Source organism: Ceratosolen solmsi, unplaced genomic scaffold, assembly GCF_000503995.2.
Source record: "Ceratosolen solmsi marchali unplaced genomic scaffold, CerSol_1.0 scaffold58, whole genome shotgun sequence".
In the NCBI taxonomy this organism is placed as follows: domain Eukaryota; kingdom Metazoa; phylum Arthropoda; class Insecta; order Hymenoptera; family Agaonidae; genus Ceratosolen; species Ceratosolen solmsi.
Genome location: NW_011948447.1, coordinates 1,149,142 through 1,165,825, shown reverse-complemented (window position 1 = coordinate 1,165,825; position 16,684 = coordinate 1,149,142). Strand labels below are relative to the sequence as shown.

At 30.1% G+C, this 16,684-nt stretch overlaps 1 protein-coding gene across 1 annotated transcript in view; it reads right to left on the bottom strand.

Annotated features, from left to right (window-relative positions):
* The window catches only part of enok (histone acetyltransferase enoki mushroom), a 40,821-nt gene that overhangs the window by 6,790 nt on the left and 17,347 nt on the right, over positions 1-16,684 (bottom strand). Inside the window, 6 exon segments of the mRNA XM_011504716.1 lie at positions 3-339; positions 1,020-1,105; positions 1,108-1,395; positions 4,245-4,943; positions 5,106-6,322; positions 7,905-8,368. Coding sequence (XP_011503018.1) covers positions 3-339; positions 1,020-1,105; positions 1,108-1,395; positions 4,245-4,943; positions 5,106-6,322; positions 7,905-8,368 — 3,091 coding nt within the window.

Genomic DNA, 16,684 nt, shown 5'->3' with positions numbered 1-16,684 from the left:
ATGATAAGACACGCGTCCGAGATCTGAAAGAGGTTTTTCCGGGGTACCTGGGATACCTTCGACCTTGGATAAAAGATAACTGAACTCGATAAGAAAGCGTCCAAAGCCTTGGCGCTGATATTGTGGGAGAGTCATAATACAAGAGACGTTGTACCGCTGGGCGGGGCAGTGCTTTTCCTTGCTAAAGTAGCCGACAAGGTGACAGCCATGCTTATCGTTCTTCGTCACCGCATAAAAGAGAAATGGCTCTACATCATAATACAGGGTCTTGTGATCCAAGAAAAGTTTAGCTAATAGGCACAGGTTTTGACAATATATTTTGTTTACGTTACCGTCGATCTAAAAATCATTAAAAAATTTATATCAAACTCTGTATGAAAATATTATAAATTTGGTTTTCTATTAAATACCATTACTACATGACACTTTTAATTGTTTTATGGGTTTCCATAAAAGAAATATTACATCGAATTCAAAATCGAAATCGCCTTTTTAGTTTTAATTATAAAGATACATTATACTGAAAAATAACTTTTTTCAATCTTAGTTTTTTTTAATCAACGATGAATATATGTTTTACGCATAGAATACAATATTATAAAATTTTAATTATTTGCATTTGAAGTTACGCGAGTACCAAATAAATTATGAAATAAAAATCTCCATTCATAGAAAAGCAATCTTGAATAGATATGAATTTATAAATAAATAATTATTCATATACTAAATTTTTTTTGTAAAATATGCATTAAAAATAGAAAAGTATTATTTCTAATAATGTAAAAATAATGTAAAAACTATGTTAAACATAGAAAAGTATGAGTGAACTAAGTTAGTAATACAATGCTTTTTAAAATAATAAAATATTTAAGTTCATTAAAGATGAATTTATCAATAAATATAATAACGTAAAAAACCTAAAACAATCACATTATTGAAATAGAATAATTAAAGTATTGCCTAAACCTTAAATTTGAGATGTAGATATTGGGAAAAATATCTTCTAGATTACATCTCACCTCGAAAACTGATAGACCATTGCATCGGTAAATTTCTGTTGCGGGCGGATGCCTCCACTGGCACTTGTCGGTATGCCTGTCAAGTTGGTATATTTTAAACAAAACTCGCAAAAGAAGAGTTTAGGAAGTCTTGCGTACTCTTGCGGAAAAGGACTTGAGTACCAGGTCTCGACCTCATAACGACCAAAGACGATAGCCGCAGGATTACGAGTGCCAGCGCCGCCTGGGCTGGAAAGCGGCTGGGGTCCATCATCCTTCTCCACTGCAGTTTCAGCTGACAACGTAAGTCGGTTCGCTCGGTCGCGTGCTTCCTTAAATAACTCAACATCCTTCTGAGTGACACCCGGCGGCAATGTCTGCGGTAGCACCAATTCATCTGCAACAATTCCAAGCATGGAAACGAAACTTTAATCAAGCCGATCATGAGGACGCTTATCACTTGTTGCTAAACCAATTCCTTAAATGCTCACAACATATTTTTCTTTCAATTATGCCTGAACTCCGATTTTCCAAAATTGCGATGAAAGATATATCAGTACTGACATGTTTGTTTGCATTGTAAGTTTAAAGTTATTGCCTTGCCTTAAAGTGAAAACCCTACTTTTGTATGCTTTTTAATCATGCATTTTTAATGTACAATATTAAAAAATTTATTGTCAATTCATTTTTCGTAAGGTGAAATTTTACGATTAATTACTAAATATTATAAGAGATTTTACTTGTAATTGCATGGTTTCTTTTTAATTAAAAAATCTAATTCATCGTTTAATATTAATTACATACACACACACATATCGCTCTTGCAATGATGTTATGATTTGGTACGCTCCATTATCATCGTTACAAATATACGAAACTTCAATCTTATAAATGCAATACTAAAATGTCTGATGTAAAAAATAGTCTCAAAAACTAAATACCCAAGTTTATTAGTAACTGTTAATAAATGTATGTAATAGCAGAGCAAAGCTTTGGGACTTTGTTTAGGGATGTGTTGGCAAAATGTCTGTGTCATAATCGATTGTTTTTGATGGCACAAGCATTTGTAAATTTACTTCGAAATAACTGTATTTTATCATAATTCAAGCTCGTTAACTTCAGTACTAGCAAATTAGTTACGTGCAAAGATTATGCAAAAAAATTAAATGTCATAAAAGATTAAGCAATAAATTAGTTTTCGATTTGAAAACTAAGCATTTATTAATTATGTTAGTAAAATGTTAATCCAAAAGCATAAAATTAATTGAACTATTCAACCTTGAACTAGAAATTATGAATAAGTTAAATTTGATGTCGATACGATGCAGTGATTTAAGTTTTTTAAGTTGTACAGATGTGATATCTATTAATGTGAAATATATTTTATCTAAAAATTATGGTTTGCTTTAATGAAAAAATTTATCTATCTTTTTATTTATAACCAATGAAAATTTTTATTTACTATAAAGGCAACGCTTCTTTTAATGTTTTGTTTGTTTAAAATATCTAAACTATTAACATACTATATTCCTATTAATTTAATTTCATATCAAAAGTAATGTATTTATTTTTAATGTATAATTATTTTTCAAACATTTTTCTTAATTAAAATAATTAGTATTACATTTTAAAATTTAATTTTTAATGTATATTATTAATTTTTTTTAGTTTTCAACTATATTAATGGTATAATGTTTAAGTAAGATAAGAGATTACAGAAATATATAACTCTTTGAAATAAGGAAACTTACTTTGGAAAACAGATTTCATGTTTATACATTCTTATTCTTATAATTGTTATTTAACGAACTGTGCATGCATACAAGTTTTAATTAAATCTCAAACATGACGATGATATGCAACAAAATCAAAATAACTATAGTGTAAATACATAAGTAATAAAATTTGTTTTCCTATTAAGCCTTCATACAAAATATTTTAATAAAGTTTTGTTTCTTTTACAAATATCATTTTTTTAGATACAAAAAATGATATTTATTAAATAAATTATTTTATAGCGTAATTAATACATCTTTTTTACATTATTATAGTTCGATTTAGATCAATTCTTTACGTTTAAAAAAGTATTCGATACATAAATAATGATTATTTTAATAAGATATAGTACATTTTTATTTCTTTTTTTTTCGTATATATTTAGTATCAAAAAAAAAATATTGTTCCAGGTCACGAAACACTATTTCAGGTAGTTTATGAAATTAAATATTTTTTAATTAAAAAATAGTTAAATTATATAGTTTATATAACAGTTAAAAATCGCAAAATAATTGTAATTATTAATAAAATACATGTACATAATAATTAAATATTTATAAATCAATTTGTAAATCTGATTGGCAAATTATCGAAATAAATTTTTTTTAGCATATACAAGTAATTGAATTTATAAATTTGATTGTTAAAAACAGTCAAAAATAAACATTGCATAATATTAACTATATTTAAAATTGTTTCATTTAGATAATTTAGCAAACTGATCCAATTTTATGATTATTAAAAATTTTGCTATCAAAACTTTTTGTATTGTGCATATAAGCTAAAAAATAATTGAGATTTAACAGCATAATATTTTTAAAAGCTATTCACAAACACTATTACTGAAACAACATTTGATAAAAAGAGCTCAAAACCTGGAACGGAAAATCTTTTCACAAATTTCATCTAATTTCATATTTTATATCAGCAATCTTGTTTCATAGCGAAATTGTTTTAACCCTTTGCTAGGTAAGTTGCTTAGAATAGTCAATATTTTCAAGTTTGATCCACAACGCTTTGCTAGCGAAGGGCCAAACAACAAATTAATCACATTTTACACATACGCACAAGCATACACAAAAACCACACCACACCACACCGCCAACACATCCACGGTGGTGAGAGAGAAAGATAAAGTGAAAAAGAATTTGACAGACAGACAGACAGACAGACAGACAGACAAAGAGACAGAGAGAGAGAGAGAGAGAGAGAGAGAGAGAGAGAGAGAGAAAGAGAAAGAGAGAAAAAATGTGATAGTTCAAAAATAAATAGAAAGAGAGAAAGTAATAAAACTGAGAGGATTCAGTTTAGGATGAAGTTGTCATTTCTTTAAATTTTTCAGCGAATGGTGGGTGCTTCGTTAAAATTATCAATAACGGGGGGAGGGGGGAATCATATTGGTTAAATAGGGAAAATCATGAGTGACAGATCGAGACTGAGATTGAGAAAGCGGGTGGGGTAGACTCTTACCCTTCCTGTTGGAGCAGGGTGTCGCGCGGGGTGTCGTGGTGTTGGTGGTGGTGTTGGTAGTGGTAGTGGCGCTAGTACAGGCACGTGGAGCTGATTTGGAAGAGTTGGAGAAAGTTTTTGACGGGGGGGAACTGGCAGAGGGAGATTTTACTGTTGCTGTAGCTGTAGCAGTAGTTGTTGGTGCCGTGATGGTGCTCGTCGTTATCGTTGTCAATGTCGCTGTTACTACAGTCGCAGTAATCGTCGCGTTCGTAATTGTTGGTAACATATGTGTCATTGGGCTTGAAGTACCGGTACTATCTACCGTTCTTCTCGCGAGTTCTTGACGTTCATTCTTCTGCGCATCTGCAGTAGCACACTTAACAAGAGACGCACCGTCGATACCCCTTAGTCGACGCCTCTCCTGTTCGTGCCTCTTACTATTTACGGCCGTCTTAACGAGATTTGACGGAGTCATTTTCGATGGCTTTTCATCCATCAAAGCATATAGGCATCCATCGATCTCCGTTCCAGAATTATTCTCCGAGGGTGTGAATATGCCAGGTCTCGGAAGTTTCACTACCTTAGAGATCTCCTTTTTACCTCTCGTAGGACCATCGCTCATTGCCTTGGCACTTACTAATTTTGGTAGCTTCGACTGCATTGCTGGCGATGTCATAATGGTTGTCGTCATCGTCGTCGTCGTTGCCGTCGCTGTCGCTGTCATTGTGGTCATTGCTGTCGTTACAGCGGTCAACATCATCGTTGTCATTGTCGTCGTCGTTGCCGTCGTCGTCGTTGTCATTGTCACAGTTGTCATCATCATTGTCATTGTCGTCGTTGACGACGAAATTGTTTTATTTTCAGATATCGAATTTGCGCCATCGGAGGCGTGCGACCTTTTTCTGCGATCCGGCGCATAATTAGGAGGTGGTGCTCCGGGCTTAGCTCTACTCGTACTTTTACCCGAGGCCGCGAAAAAGTGACTAAGACCGTCAAAGAGGCCTCTCAGCTGACCGCTACCCGGTTTTGGCCTATGCTGCTGTGGCTCACTCGCCTTGATAGCTAATTTTTTGCTCTCCGGAACGTGTTCTTCCTTCTTAACCAAGGTGAAACTCGGTTTATCATTTATAGCGACGTCGAGCTTTGGTAGAGTAGCGCCGAATGTGTTAGTAATGTTGCTGAAGAACGGGCTACTCTCCACTTTAAGCTTAGCGGCGGCTGCGGCGAATCCCCACGGACGATTTTCATTGAGATCACAAGCGAAGGGACCTTTGGTCTTTTTGGAACTCGCGTGCACCGCTATTGAACCCAGAGCCTTGCCCGTGGTCAATTGGATTGACTTGGCACCCGGCCGTTTTTTGGAGACCGACTTCCGTTCGCGTGTGGGACACTTGTCTTCGTCGTCGCGTGCACTCGATTCGCTTGAGAGCTCCTCTTCTTTCTCGTCCACGCTAAACTCGTCTTTCCGTCTCTCTTTGTTCGCGCGAACGTCGCGACCGTCATCGCGGTCGTTGTCGCTCCGCCCGGGCAGGGCTGGTATCCTACGGTTCGTATTTGCTACCAGATTCTTGCTCGTGGTTGAGGATATCGGTGCCGCTCGGGGTGACCTCGTGGAACAGTTACCACGGCCGACCGGCGTCTCTTGGCTTGTAACGGCAGCCTGAGCGCGTTTAAGCTTGTTGTGCTTGGCGTTGAAGGCGCTCAACCTGAAGAACTTCTGTTTCTCCTTGGAGATACGGTCGTTCTTTTCCTCGAGCAGCCGGCTGCCGCCACTCTGGCCGGCGTTTTGTACGTGATGATGGTGATGATCGTGGGGTTGGGGTTGGGGTTGGGGTTGATGGTGAGGGTGAGCGTGGTGATAGGGAAGGGAAGACTCGTCAGGACTGCGAGGAGAGGATGTGGGGTTCGGTTGACGAGGGGAGACAACACCCGCATTACCGTCCGAGCTGCTGTCCATCTGAGCCTGCGACAGATTGTTCTTCTTTCCTAGAAAGGTGCCCGAGGTTGACATCGTCGTAGCCACTGATGCCGATGAGGCTGCTGCATTCGTAGAGCTGCCCGTCGTTACCAACGTGCTTTTTCTGGATACGATCGATCTAAACAAATAAAGTGAAAAGGCTTAAAGATAACAGAATATAATTTTAATTGTAATGCAAAGATGCTTTTATTACTATTTTTTACTCTAATAAAGTCGATGTACAAGAACTTTCCCGTGATCTTTTTAATAAGTCAAAAATAACCACAATTACTTTTATCCGCTCAGAAAGTCTTAATTTTTGCTCTGATTCGTAATGTTGGATTATACAATTATGAATATGAATCCTTTAAAAGCACTAATATCCACATCTGCTTTAAGATCAAATTCACTAGATGTAAGTGTGAAGTCTAGATATAAATGTAAATGATTATAAGTCTATAATGTACTTAGAACAAATATATAAATAGTACAAAAAACTTATAAATTTTTTTTTAAATATATTATCATCTTGTAATAGATAATATGTAATTAATGTACTTACTTGAACAGAACATATTTTGCTACTCTTATGCATATAATTAACTTATAAACGATAACACAGGACAAACAATAATGCATTATGTATTTTTATAATAAAAATTAAGAGAAACGTTTGTTTTACTATAATTATGTAAAAATTTTATTAATTTATATTTTGATATATTTATTGATTATGTCAAGTAAAGTGAAAAATTAAATTGAAGATATTGATCTTCATTATCTTATTACCGAAAAACACTTGTATTCAAAATACATGTAATTTATAAACTATCATTTTATTATAAGAAGCAATTATTCTATTATAATTGTTAAGAAATAAAGCAACATTTATTCATGCTTATAATTAATACATAGTTTGCAAAAACTGTTTTCCCTTTTCTTTTAAAGCATTTTTCGAATTAGTTTTTGAAAGTAATTTAGGGTTTTAAGAAATAGAAAATTCTTACTTAAACTCGTTCCAAATCAATACATTACGCAATATTTGCTACCTATACAATAGTTGATATTTAAATTATTAATTTTTAAACAGATTAAAAAAATCCAAAGACTATATATAATTATAATTAATTTCAATTTCAATTTTATTTTATATATGATTAAAAAATTATTTATAATTATTTATAAAAATATTTTTCTCCATTATATAAGACCGTGACATTTATATATTAAAATTTGATTTCGGTAGAATAAAGAAAAATATTGTTGGACCAAAAACTTTATAAAAAAAAAAAAAAAAAAAAAAAAAAAAAAAAAAAAAAAAAAAAAAAAAAAAAAAAAAAAAAAAAAAAAAAAATGAATAGCATTATTAAAAAATAACACAATATAAAGTAATGATTTTGTAGAGTGGAATTCCTTTACAGCTTGAAACGGAAGAAATAATTATTTTAATTGAAGATATTTTGAGAGAAAAATATTATTGGAGATGTAGTGACTACGTAATTTTAACATTTGAAGAAACTGCTATAAATATTTGTGAAGTATATAGTTTACGAGCTAAGCATTCTTCCAAAAGTCCATTGTAAAAAGAGCAATCTGACTTTAAAACCGACAATTGACAATGTATTCTGAGTACGAGAGGGTATAATTAATAAAAATAACATTTTACAGTGTAAATCACTGACATAGTTAAATGTAAATAATACGTGTGAAGGGTCTCTCACTTTCTGTTCTCGCGAGCATTGTTGAGTCTCTTCCGCGCGGCAGACGTCACGTCCTGGGACTTGGTTTCGGGTTGCTGTTGCTGCTGCTGGTGATGGCTCGTCTGACAGTGCCGGCATCGCCAGGGAGCCTTGCTGCGTTTGTCGAGAGCGGGCTCGAGACAGCCCGGATGGTAGCAGTTGGGGCATCCGGCACACTTTACCAAGTAGCTCTGAGATTCGCGCTCTAGTTGGCAGCCGGCACAGGTCGCCGAGCAGTCGTCGCAGGACCAACTCGCGCCCCGTTCCACCAAGATCGCGAGCTCGGCTGGAGCACAGGAATTGTGGAGGGCGGCTCCGCAGACACTGCATCGACTCAACTTGTCCGTTGCTCCGGACCCAGTGCCTGAGCCGCTGCGCTTGTTGTTGTTGTTGCCGCCGACAGTAGCGCCCAGGCATTCCTTGCATATTGGTAGGGGTGCCGGGAGCTGTAAAATCCTCGAGGTTATTGTTATAAGATTCGATTAAGTGATAAATATACTATTAAACATTTTCGGTATAAATATATTGACGACTCGATAATAAAGAATTTGCTGGCTCTACACAATTACAAGATATTTTGGAATTTAACCAATTTATTGCAATGCCCAAATACACAGTATTTTATAAAAACTGGTACTCTTATATAAATGAATGCAAGTTGTTTCAGATTAAATTAAAATAAATAATGTTTGAACATTTTCCTTCTTAATAATATTTTAAATATTAGTATAATTTATTATCTTTATTTATTAAATGTAAGTAAAGGAAAGATACCTATAGAATTTATAATTAATAATAATGTAAAATAATTTAAATAAAATTAAAACAGGTAATATATATTGATTGATGAAATATGAACTATTTACCAAATTCTACGATAATTTTATCAGTGGACCAATATTGTAAAATAAAAATCTAATAACTATAATACAAAAATTTAAATACTATTAACCCAATCTATTGATTACAAGTTGCATTAAATATGTTATTCTTATATTTTATCATTATTTTGTATATCTTTATATATGTATATATTCAATTTTGTTTAATATTACACATGATTTTTAGAAGAATTGCCATTATTTAAAAAAATTATTTGTAAATTTGATTGAGTTGATAAACTATTTTAAAATAAAAGCATTTATTACAAATCTGTAAATTAATAAAGTAGATACCATATTTCTATAATAAGATTCTAGGTCATTGTATATATGCATTTTCATATAATTCCAAATTATATCAAGCATTTCATGTAAATACTTTATATATATATATATATATGTTTTATACTATATTATAAATTACTGCATAACTACATATGCATCTAATAATATTAAATATCTTTAAAATAACATGAATTATTTGATACAGCATTATTCAAGCAGATATAGTCGTTACAATTAACATAATTTTGAATATTCCGTACACTCTTTAATCGATGTACTTGAACAGAAGATCAGAGTTACATTGAGTGTATTGAAGGAGATGTAAGAAGTCAAACGAAGATTTCAATAGAAAATAAATAATTTCAAGAGTAAATCCTTTTAATAAAATTTGTAATAGAGGCACTAGTATACATGGAAATATAAAAATATGAAGATTACAGAGGTCAAAGCCGAGACCGAACTCGAATTACATACGCTTTATTTCCATCAGTGTTTTTCTTCTCTTTTAGAAAGTGGAACTTTTCAATCATATATAGAATTTTTTAATATTTTCACTGTATCAAAGCCAAATACAATTATTTTTACTAATTTTAGCGCAAATAAAATTAATTTTTGTTAACTACTTATTCACATATAATAAAATTGAAACAATGAATATATATTATTTTTAAAACTCTTAAATTAATAAAATTTATTACTACATTGAGACAAGAATTATATATAAATTATAAATTTAATTAGAAAAGATTTTTTAAGAAAAATTATCGATAAACATTAATCACATTTTCACGTTTAAATACATTATACTTATAGTTATAGCTACATATACGTTATAATTACAGTAGACTTGATGAGAAAGGAGTAGATAACGAGCCTGATAATTAATAATAATATTTCATAAGTGACGAATTAATTATTATAATTATTTTTAATTTCATATTTTAATGTATATATTAATATATATAATCAATACTTGTTTGTAATTTAACTGATATCTCACTTTGTACATTAACTGATTTTCTCTTCTGATTACGAAAACTCTTATTTGTAATTGTTAATAATATATGTATTTAGTACATAACAGAACTTTTCAAAACTGTAAAAAGAATAATTATAATTATTTATTTTGTAGTTTGTTAAAAAAAAAAATTATTGCAAGCTGTACTGCATGAAATAAATTGCAACCATCACTGAAAGAAATTAAAAATATCTCGTTAAAGACTTCAAATACAAAAAATTTTAATAGATCTCTTAAATAAGTTTTTAAAAATAATTTAATTATAATTATACTTTCTATACGAATAAAATTTCATTGTCAATAGAGATCTTTACTTAAATTAATTGTTTTTCTAGTTTAAACGTGTATACAACATTTTATACTACATAAAAACAATAAATAATTTTGCATTGTAACGAATAATTAAATAAGTATAAATATAATAAATATAATTTAATCACATTATCAGATAAGATATGTTCTCTAATAAGAAACATATTTTATCATATATGATACAATTTACTATAATATTATCGCGATATATTTTGAACTCACAAATTAATTCTATAGTACATTTGATTGAAAAATATTCTTATAATACTTAATTGTTAATTTATATATTTATATTTATTGTATTAAAAATATTACAAGACTCAAATAAAACATTTATGTATATAGGAAATAAATAACCGAATTAGCGTTCTTTTAAATCATTAATCTTAAATTTTATTTCTAATTACTACAACGAACTGATGAAAAAATTTTTGCGTTAGTTAACAATGACCCAAAAAAAATTAATATAGAAGTGACAGTAACCATGTTTACCGGTACATTTGCATTAAACAGCATAATCATAAAAAAAAATAATACAAACATAGAAATTGTAAAGAATAGAATTCTATAGATTATAGTGAAATCATTATCGATTGTCGAATTGTTATTTTAAAATTCGTAAATATTTTCTTCCGTTTGTTCTTAATATTATCAGCTATTTCAGCGGTAACAGATAAAGCATTAAATCAAAGTAAGCTTATATTACTGCGTAAAAAATTTTCCACATTATTATTCAGGATTATTTAAGAATGATCGGTAGAGCGAAGTTACTGTCGAATGTTGAAGGTAATTTTATTAATGGCACAACTATAGACTCAGACACGAAGTCTATTATTTTTTTCTTCATTGGCCTAATGTATTAACGTTTTTTCATCCTTAAAGTCACCATAGGTTGACTCTATTCTCTTTATACCTCCTCATAGCATATTCTCGTTGAATATGCTTCTTTTTATTGTGTTTTGTATTCGTAGACTTCAGAAATTACTAACGGTATCATCTTTTCAATTAACCTTAATAAAACACGAATGCTTACAAATTCATAATCACAATAAATACAATGAAATCTTATCAACAGATTATCCACCCAGTCTTTGGTAAATTAACCATTAATATTACATCTAATCTGATCAATCGCATCTATATTTGTTATAAACTATTATAACTATTTATTATAAGCTAATATTTTTTAGTAAATATAGTAAATATAGTAAATAAACTGTATGCATGTTAAATAAAGTAAGAAAAAGAATGTTATATAGAGCCAATAAAAAATGGTTGATTAAACTAAAAAATACTTTTGGTTTTTCTTTCTCTCTCTTGCAACTTTTTTCATTTTATATTTTCAGAATTTTCAATATTTAATCAAAGCTTTACTTATTAAAATGCTTAATTAGATAGAAATTTATCTTTTATAATTATTTAAAAAAATTAATTATTAAAAAATATATCAAGATAATAAGATAATAATATAATTATATTTGTAAATAATTGTTACTATTGTCATTTTCTCCGAATTCCTTTATCTTTGTAATATTCTTACACATTGAGAAATGACATTTTAAGTTTTAACAAATCAAACCATTCACAAATTTAATACCCTTAGTATTGAAATATTTAGTAAATCATTTCAATAGAAAAAATTTTTATTAGTTAAATTTATTATTTGCATTTAAAATTATTCAGGTTAAAATATATGTATAAATCAATAATTTACGTGAATTGTGCGTAAACGCGCACATGTGCTGTACGTGAACACGCATGTGCACATTTATTTAAACGTTGATTGTTTAATTATTCACATTCTTTGTAAAAATTAACAAGTACTTTATAGCTTCTCCACACCAAATTCCAACTCCATACAGTATGACTGGTGACATGAAAAGAAATTCACTCCGTTATGTATCATAGTAACTTCTTCAAATATTACACGTTTAATTTGTAGTGTGAAATAACTCATTGCAACTCATTTTTCTTAATATTTTAGGAAAATAGTTTTTCAACAAGACTAGTATATAAACTAATATATTTACAAAGTTGTTACATATTGAATAAAACGTAGTTTTTACTATTCTCAATATTAATGTTATATTAACATTTAAATTCAGTTTTGTATCACGCATAAGCAATAATTAATTTGAAAATAAAATTAAATATAAAAATAACGTAAATCAATGAAATTGAATATGTTGAAGTTAAAAATTGTGAGCACAAAATAGTTTATCAAACCATAAAATTGTTTTTGAAACAGTCACTAACTATCCGTAAAATTGTTGTTAAAATAATCATTCTTGTATAATAATCCGAGTTTAATCCTCTCAATAATCAATAAAGATAACCGTTATACAACCAAATGAATGATATACTTAAGTTCTTGTTCAGCTTCACGACGTTATTTTATTCGTTATCTTTACGATGCTGTAAGGATTCTTCAAAGGATAAATAGATGAACTATTAACAATGGTGGTATACAGTTCAGTCAATCGATTAGAACTCTTATTACTATAAATTAACGCAATGTTATGAAAATAAAATTTACACTTTTTTCACTTCACACAATTTTTACTCTGATTAAAACCTCATTAAGTGATGTTACTATCGATTTATGTTTCCCTGATGTTTTCGCCTATTTCTTTGACTCTATACCGCATTGTTAATGAAAGTAATTTCTGAACTAGAAAGGACTATATGTACAATTAACTTTCATTGTATTATCCTTAATAAGACTGAATGTAGCTAGAAATTAAAAATACTCCTAATTCAAACTGGACTTCTACAACACAAGTTTTGAATGGAAATATTTATAATTAATTGTATATGCTACAGTGTATATATTCGTATATAATATTATTAAATTTTTTAAATAATTATCAAAGATTTTATAAATACTAAGTAAAACTTCAATTTGTTACAGACGCTTGAATGCTCTAGAATTAACTATGAAATGTTTCTCTGATCTTATCTCGAAATTATTAGACAGTTTTAATATGTCAATTGTTAAGAATTAAAGAATTTAATCGAATAATCAGTGTTACACTTACAATTAAATAATCAATAAACTTTCATAATGAAATTAATTACTGATTTATTAATGCAAAATTTGTTTTGTAAATTAAATTTAAAAATTTTAAAAGATATATTTTCGAGAAAAAAAAACTTAAAAATCTGCATACGTGTTAAGAAACGCAAGTTGTAGAGGTAACAAACTTATTTAAATCGACCTTGTAAAAATCCTTTTTTTTTAATATTCAACACTATAAATAAAGGAGATAACAATGTACTAAATAATATCAACCTGTAAAAAAGTTTTTATATTTTGGAATATCTTTTCTTTAAAAATCTATAAAACAAAATATTCAATACGCTGATCAAGCTGTCAGTTATGTATATAAATATCATGAGTAGAAAAATATGCTCAGGTAATGATACATCCAATAAGAATAATTTAATCTAGACTTGAAAACAAGGTGTCATCATGAAAAGAGAAGCATAATGCACTATAATTACAAGATTCTATTACATAGCATCTCGTAATAATTTTTCCTACTTTTTGTATACGAGTTATTGTTATTTGTTACGTCTTTCAGCAATTTATTTCGTGCTAGGCCCACCTCCTTCTTTATGTACATAAATGTACACGCATGCACGTTATTATATCGATTTCATAAAGCCCGCTTATACCACCCCTTCCTTGCGAACGCTTTTCGCAAATTCTAGATATTCATGAGGGCGTGCTTCTATTCCTTATTTCTTATTCCAAGAACTGTTAGGTTCAATATGACAACTATTCAATAGCAATATAGGTAACTTTACAAATCGAAATTGCTATATACAGATTACTAGTGATAATGAACGGCTATATAAATAAGCAAAACATAAAACAACAATGAATTCTTTTTTGCTATTTTGTTTATAATTCACACAAAAGCTAAGGCTGGTGCATTTTGTACATTCATCATGCCTTTTATTTATTAGGTGTGCCAAATATGAAGAGGACTCACTTAACGATTTATTCTATTACTGCGTGTTTTTTACAGCTAAATTAAATGCAGATTATTGGTCTCAGTGAATGAAATCACTAAGAAAAACTACAAATTAAAAATAGGAAACTAAAAGGGGCAAACAAGAATACGACATTACAAAAGACCGAGAGGATGCGTTTATAATACGGTGACTGACAGCAAGCGAGGGTTGGAGTAATTAATTCCTTTGGTGCCGTGACTTGATAAATCACTGCAAAGAAGGGCAATGATACACAACGTTAGCGAATATTTATTTTTATTTAAGCAAAACATCGGAGAATAAAAACTTTGGATCTATGTTATTTATATTTTTTCAATTTCACAAAAAATAAGACTGAAAGTTCACGTATGCAAATAAAAAATTCTTTATATTGATGATATTCCGAGTCCCGAGGAAGTATCAAGACATTACCGTTTTCAACGCTTTTCTCTTTAGTTACTAATACGTATTTTATCATTCAATTTCCAAAGAATAATCAAATACAAGTATCTAATAGCTTATGAACCAGAAGAATTAGGAGATAACATTTTCGTTATATTAAAAATGGAATGATGCCATTAAAAATAAAGCCTTGCAATTCATAATCTAAGAAACCAAAAGAGACTTAATTTAACATCATTAAATCAGATAGTACATAATGATTATCTTATAAGATTTTATCCAGAGGTGGTTAAAAAAGTATTATTCGCAGAATTGCGCAAGAAAAGCCATAAAAATACGGGTAATTGCGCGTGTTCCCATGATACAAGAATTGACCACATGTAAATAGGCGCCCCCTCGATCTCGGACGGCACGCGGAACCTTGATATCCCAACATATACATACGTCTGTCTCTTCAACGCGTCGGCGCAAATCCAAAAACCATTAACAGCGGGGGGAAAGAATAATACGACCGAGATCAATATGAAGACTACAGCCCTGATAATGCGCGGAGTTGCTGATAAAACACAATGTATCAGTTACGTTGGCCTTCGCACGACCCGGGCACGTAAACAATACAAGTGCGCGCATGTCAACGCTATTGTAGTACCAAAGATCCAACACGAGACCGCATCGCAGATTTCATTTATGCAGATGTACTTATTCTATTTTTGTATAAGCTCATCCAAACAAAGTTCAAAAGATAACGTACACCGATGATTAAAAGCTAATTTTATAAACTTCATTACAATTTTGAGAAAAACCATTAATGTTATTTTAAAATATCAAATGCCGAGAAATTGTTTCTAAATAAATGTTCTTGTACATGGTTGGAGTACAAGTCTCAACTTCGATAAAATCTACTAGATGCTATACGTAGAGACTTTATTAATTATTTACGAAATAACAATATGGTATTGAATCAGAAATAGTAAAGTCAGGACAGATCAGGGTTATAAAATCTGCCTTATAAAAAATTCGAAATAATGACTCCTTCAAATAAAAACTTTTTGTTTTCCGAATCTTGCAGTCAAGCTTATCCCAGTAAATTGAAATTGCAATAGGATACATTAATGTGTCCACATGTTTTAATAGTTGCAAATTCATAATTAAAAATCAAACTTTCATTATTGCTTATATTTTATGCAGTTTTGATACGAAATATAATATTTGATTCGAAAATACTTTTTTATTTTTAAGCATTTTAAGCAACATGTTTAAAAATGCGTTAATCGTAATTCATACGTAATTCATATATAATGTTTAAATAAAACATGTTTAAAAAAATCAGACTGATACAAGATGTAAGAAACATTTAAATGCTTACAAATTATTAAATGAAATCTCAATACATAATCAATATATAATATATGGAACCATTTTCTGATTGAAAGTAGCAACAAAGAGAATTGACAATGTTAAGATATTCTGAATAAGTTGTTAATCTATACGACTTTCGATTAATGATATGTTTTTATATTAAATTCAACTTTTACACGTATTTATTTAATGTAACTCTTATGGATTGAAAAAGTTAACATTAACGCTAAAATACCAGTAATTTATCATTCAATTCAAATAATTGCTTAAATGCATATTAAAAATCAGAAACGACTAGATTAAAAATAGTCAAGTGTTAAAATAAAAACGAGTGATTATGCATTGAAAATCTTTGAACACGACAACGAGAATCAATCAGTCGAATGAAAGCGAATTTCGACATTATAAACTTATCGTAAAGTAAGAAAAGGATGCTGAGCAAGTAATGACAAAAAGGAAGAGTTCAGTGATGTAGTGTGAATATTCTCTTAACTCTCACGCTCTTC